Here is a 5,306-nt window from a genome sequence, read left to right as displayed (position 1 = left end):
GAGCACACAGTGAGCAGAGTGGCACTGCCTTAGACTGCTTAAAACACCACGGGCCAATATGCAGATCTCGCAGGCCTGCACTGGCGGGGCCCCACTGTCCACTGAGCCCTGTGAGTGTTTGCTCGGTTGGATAATACATGCAATAAAGAAAGACAGAGGGAATAATTATCCAGTCTGTGGAGAGGCCTGGACACTCATTTTATCCTTCTGTTACACTCAGAGCCTTTTTTTTTTATTTTCTGCAGAAATAGGGTCGTGTGCAGTCCCAAAATATAAGCCTGAGTTTAAAAAAGGAAAAACAATTTCAAGATGTGATTATAGGGGAAAATAACTCTTTTCCAAGGGTTTAAATTCCAAGAAAAAAATGATAAAATTAATCTGTGTCTTCTAAGTTTTGAGCAAATGTTTTTGAATTTGACAGAAAAGAAAAACCAGAGGAGCTCACCTCATCTAGAGGTGTACAAGTTGGATTTTCTGCATGTAGAAGAATTATTTCCCCTCTTGGGCAGAGATGCAAAAGAAGGAAACAACAGACCCTGTGTATGTGTGTGTGTGTGTGTGTGTGTGTGTGTGTGTGTGTGTGTGTGTGTGTGTGTGTGTGTGTGTGTGTGTGTGTGTGTGTGTGTACCAGAGGGCTGAGAGAAGCCAGGCCTGGGCAGATGGTCCACAAAGGTGTTACCTCACAGTGAGTGGGCACTGCGATTGATGCATTGCAACATCCAAGAAGGTGGAACATTTGGCTGCTGACCCGCAGTCAGAACTCGTTGGCCCTGCCTTCTCCTTATTTAGCTGCTCAAGAGAGCCGACGGCTGATTTAGTTGGAATAAACACACACACACGCACACACACACACTCAGAAAAGAAAAAAAACACAGCACTTTCCCACCCTGAAGGGAGCCTGTGCGGGCTGTGCACTGGAAACTTCTCCCTCCTCGACTCTGCATGGAGGTCATGATGGTGGTGTAAGGCAGGGAGAGGGAGGAAGAGGAGGGCAGGAGGCCAGAAGAGAAAGGAGGAGAGGACCACAGACGACACAGGGGAACTCGGGGTTACTGTGTTACACTCGGACGGATAGAGAGGATCTGATCCTAAACTAATCCTGAGGGAGGTGTCAGTGAAGCAAATCCATACGGAAGGACTTCTGCAAGAAACATGAAAAGATTTATCTCATTGAAGTCAGATCAAGTGTGTTTCATTCCTACAGCCCAAAAAATACAAAAAGTAAATCTGCTGCAAAGTCTGATACATTCTGATCAACCTGGGACACCCTAAGGTCCCCCGTTTGGAAATAAAAGTCTTTAACAGGAACAAAACAGAAGAAATCTCAGGAAGAACAACCGTCAACCATTGCAGATGTGTCTCTTGTATCTGGTTCAATATTTATAAAAAAGAAAGGCAAAAGAGAAATTAACTTCAGTTAAGTTAACACTACAAAATCCTTTAATTGCACATGTTAGGTCATTTTTAATGTTAAATCATTTTACATGATGACCAAAGTTAAAACTGGTTTCCACTTCCCTGTACTGTAGGTGTACACACAGCAAACCAATACAGCTGATTCTCATCTAAACTGACAACAAGACCATTTCTATTTTTAAAAGAAAATAAGACTTCATCTCATCTGTCAGATCATCAGTTTATTTGCATCGCACCGCTTTCTCTTAATCATGAAGACCTGGAAAGACTGGAAAGAAACAGAGAAAGGAAAGACAGTTATAGATGGAGAAAAAGAAAAAACACACGCAAATAGGGAATGAAGGTTGGAAAAAGGGAAAGAGGTAGATTTTTTTACTGCATAGATATCAAAATATGTCCTCTTAAATATGACATTTTATTGAGTGTGAAACAAGCATTAAATTTAAGTGATACTTCATCTAGAGGTACTCTCGATAACTCGCTGTCAGTGTTTCTTTCTGGATATTGCATTGATCCAATTTCCAAGATATATTTCTTGTATGTTTTAATTTTCAGATTTAGCTTTCTTAATGAAAAAAGCAATACAATATTTTTGGATTCTCTTACTGGAGTTATAAATTGAAGTTTCAGTCCTAAACATATTTCAAAAAGAAAAAAGAAGATGAAGCGGAAAAAAAGCTACCAGAGTTCAAAGAAGAAATATTCTGTTTAATTACAAACATTATTAGTTATGCACATCATGGAGAGATTTTATTTCAGACCCAAAAGCGTTCTTACATCAGTCGAAACATGGAAAATTCATGAGTGAGTCCTCTAACTGAAGGCAACATTACTGCGATGGATATTAAACATGATAATTGTTATTTGTCTCAGAGTGCTGTTTAACCATTAAATCCAAAGAGGGTTTGCTCTTTTAATATCTCCTTCACTTTTTTTTATCACCAGTATTACAGGACAAACATACACGTGTCTGTTAAATGCATTAAGGCAAGTCACTTTACTATTCTTTATAGTATGTTAAAATCGTATTATTAAAATTAAAAACACTTGATTTTTTTCCATTTTTCTTACTATTTATCTCATAATTGCAGTACAGTTGTGATTTTTCCCTTTTTTTTTTCATCAAAATGCATATTATTAAAGCCTGTTCGAATTGAACTACGTAATAGCATCATGTCAGTGTGGCATGATGTAGAACTTATCTAATCTGCTGAATCTTCACCCTCTTTAAAAAACTGTAAGAAAAAATCTTTATATATTTTTAATATTTTAGTCATATAATTCTAGTCTTGTTGAAAATCTCCATCTTTAGAGTTACAACAAATCATGTATTGGACATGAGCATGTTACTGCTCCATTTGACTCCAGTGTCTGTTTAATGTGAACCAGTCACACAGTGCCACCCTCTGGATACTTTCTGCTGAGCACCAGTATCTGTCTGTCTCACCAAAATCAAAATATAAAGCTTTTTGGTAAGAAAAAAAATTAGAAATGAAAATCTAAACAACTGAGTTATGTGTTGCCTGTGCATCTTACTCTTATGTAATCATCAAGATGTTTTTAACATGTCATTAAATACATTTGTGGACCCTAACATAAAGCAACACCAAATCTGAGCAGAACCATCATACATATTAGTATCAGTCCAACACAGATCTCTAAAGCATCATCCCTTTTCCCATTCGACTCCAGCTCCAGTCAGTCATCATCCACCACCATCACATTCCCGCTCATCTCGTACTCCATGGTGGCCCAGTCAAAGATGTTGCCCTTAGGGACCTTGTGGCCGTAGTGCCAGGCCTGAATCATGCTCCTGGAGAGCACGTAGTCCCACATATTCAGATCCGTCAACTCGCCTACAAAGCTCTGCACGGCCTCCAATCCTCCAAGGTGTTTGTCCGGGTCCTGTCCCAGGAGGATGGTGCCCTTCGGACGGATGGTGTGCCCCGGTTTGTACACCTGGTAGGTGCTGCGTTTTCCTTCGACCCAGAATGCAGAGAGGCCAGTGCGAGACTCCCAGGTGAGGCAGAGGCTGGTGCGGAAAGTGGTGATGGGAGGCAGGTGGAAGAAGCAGCCGTCACCGCTCAAGTAGAAGGAGACCCGGCCGTCGTTCTCACGCCACACGTTGAGCTCATCATAGTCAGGCGTGCGGTAGGCGAACAGGATGATCTGGCGTTCTTCAGGAAGCTCAGTGGCCACCCGCATGCAGAGAGTAAAGGCCTTAAGCCCCATCTCCTTCTGAGGGATAAGGGCCACAAAGCTGAAGTCAGTCTCATAGGGGAAGACCAGGACTTTTTCACTCAGACCCACTGCAGGAACACATTGGGGCAAAGATGATTAGTTTTAGATAACAAACGTAAAAAGTGAAAATGTGTGCACATGTAAATCAATATATTCTCATAAATAATTCATTCTACGTTATGAATAAATACCTTGGGTGGCAGATGTAAGTGTCATGGACCATCCAAAGACACCAAGTACAACCAAAAAGAATCTTACAATGTTGAGATGCTGAAAAAACACACAAAACATTAATTATCTGAAGACATCAACAAATAAAGATCCATGAACACAGGAGTCATATCAGAGACTAAATCATATGAACATTTAGAAGAAGTTTTTGTCTTTCTTACCATTTTGTTATTGTTGTTTTGCTGTTCCTCGATGTTGTTAACTCAGTCCAGCTTGCAAACACCTCTCGTGCAGCGGTCCTCTTCCCTCCTAGCACAGGCCGTGATGTCAGCTGTTCATTGGACGCTCTGACAATAGGCTTGGTGTTTTAGGGCCTGAGTGATGCTGCCTTAATCTGCTGTGTGACTGATGCACACACACATTCGTCCAGTGAGTGTGTGTGTGTTTGTGTGCTTCTATCACATAACAAACTCACAGGGTTTGAAAAATCTTACATAAGAGCAGATGTGGAAGATTTCTGCATTGTTTTAGTTGACAATTCCTGATATTAGGTAAGTGAAGTCATGAGTGTTTCTAAAGGAATCAAGGACCAGTTCACACTCATAAAGAGTGAAATCATGCAGACAGATTTGTTTCCAAGTTCCAGTGTTTTGATATTTGCCTGTAATGAGTTAGGATTGTATGACTCAAAGCACTGAGAAATGACATTTATGAAAATCAGCAGCATCATGCTTGGCTGGAAACAGATCCTTGTGACTCTAGATAATCCTCTGACTTAATTAAGCACACTTGACTCACTTCACACTGAGGGAGGACTCCATAAATACATAGTCTCAACCTATATAATTGTCAAAGAGGGGGTATATAGGATGGATTTCCCTCGTGATCACAGACTGTATAAAATCATACACAGCACACTGGAAAAAATGCCCCCTCCAAAAACAAGGAAAAAAAGTTTTTCAAGGTATTTTAACCTCGAAATAAACAAAATAAATCTGCCAATAGAACAAGTGAAAATTTGCTTGGTAAAATTTATTGAAATAAGACGTAATATTTAGAAAACTGTGATCTTAAAATTAGCAGGGAAAACTTATTTTAAGCAATATTTTACCAGTATTTTAAAGTGTCTCAGAATAATCCAGGAATGCTAACAATTAGTATTTTTTCACTCAAAAATAAATGTTTGCACTAATACATTTCATGTCAACGTCTTCATTTGAGATATATTCACCTTAATTTGATTTGTATTATAGCGGCACTTCTCTAGGTTTAAGACATTATTGTACTTTAAATAAGATTACAAAGTTTAATTTGAGCATTTTGAGATATAATGTCTTCTCATAGTTAGCTGGATATACTAATATTCAGTCATGTTGTTTTTTAGGATAAGCCAGCTATGCTCTAAAGTGTTTCATTGTGTGCATGTAGTTTGAGGATGTATATTTTTATCTGATTTAGAAGAAACAGTACCTGAAAAC

The 5,306-nt window shown here is 39.3% G+C and overlaps 1 protein-coding gene across 2 annotated transcripts; it reads right to left on the bottom strand.

Annotated features, from left to right (window-relative positions):
* Positions 1-2,728: 2,728 nt before the first annotated feature.
* On the bottom strand, positions 2,729-4,192 carry crp1 (C-reactive protein 1). 2 transcript variants are annotated; one of them, XM_034708382.1, is made up of 3 exons: positions 4,050-4,192; positions 3,849-3,927; positions 2,729-3,725 (listed from the first exon to the last, which is right to left on the bottom strand). In XM_034708382.1, exons 1-3 carry the CDS (start codon positions 4,050-4,052, stop codon positions 3,115-3,117), a joined length of 693 nt encoding a protein of 230 aa, XP_034564273.1. In that variant the 5' UTR covers positions 4,053-4,192; the 3' UTR covers positions 2,729-3,114. The 2 variants fall into 2 exon arrangements, with proteins under 2 accessions (XP_034564273.1, XP_034564274.1); XM_034708383.1 differs by lacking the exon at positions 4,050-4,192 and having other exon boundaries at positions 3,849-3,944.
* Between the last annotated feature and the right edge of the window lie 1,114 nt (positions 4,193-5,306).

Source organism: Notolabrus celidotus, chromosome 18 (genome assembly GCF_009762535.1).
Source record: "Notolabrus celidotus isolate fNotCel1 chromosome 18, fNotCel1.pri, whole genome shotgun sequence".
NCBI classification, from domain to species: Eukaryota; Metazoa; Chordata; class Actinopteri; order Labriformes; family Labridae; genus Notolabrus; species Notolabrus celidotus.
The sequence above is the reverse complement of the archived record's forward strand: the minus strand, read 5'-3'. Positions and strand labels throughout refer to the sequence as shown.

Excerpts from the sequence above, each read along its gene's own strand:
- crp1 (XM_034708382.1), bottom strand. Across the intron at positions 3,726-3,848 it reads ACTTACATCTGCCACCCAAG|TGGGTCTGAGTGAAAAAGTC; the intron begins GTATTTATTCAT and ends GTGTTCCTGCAG.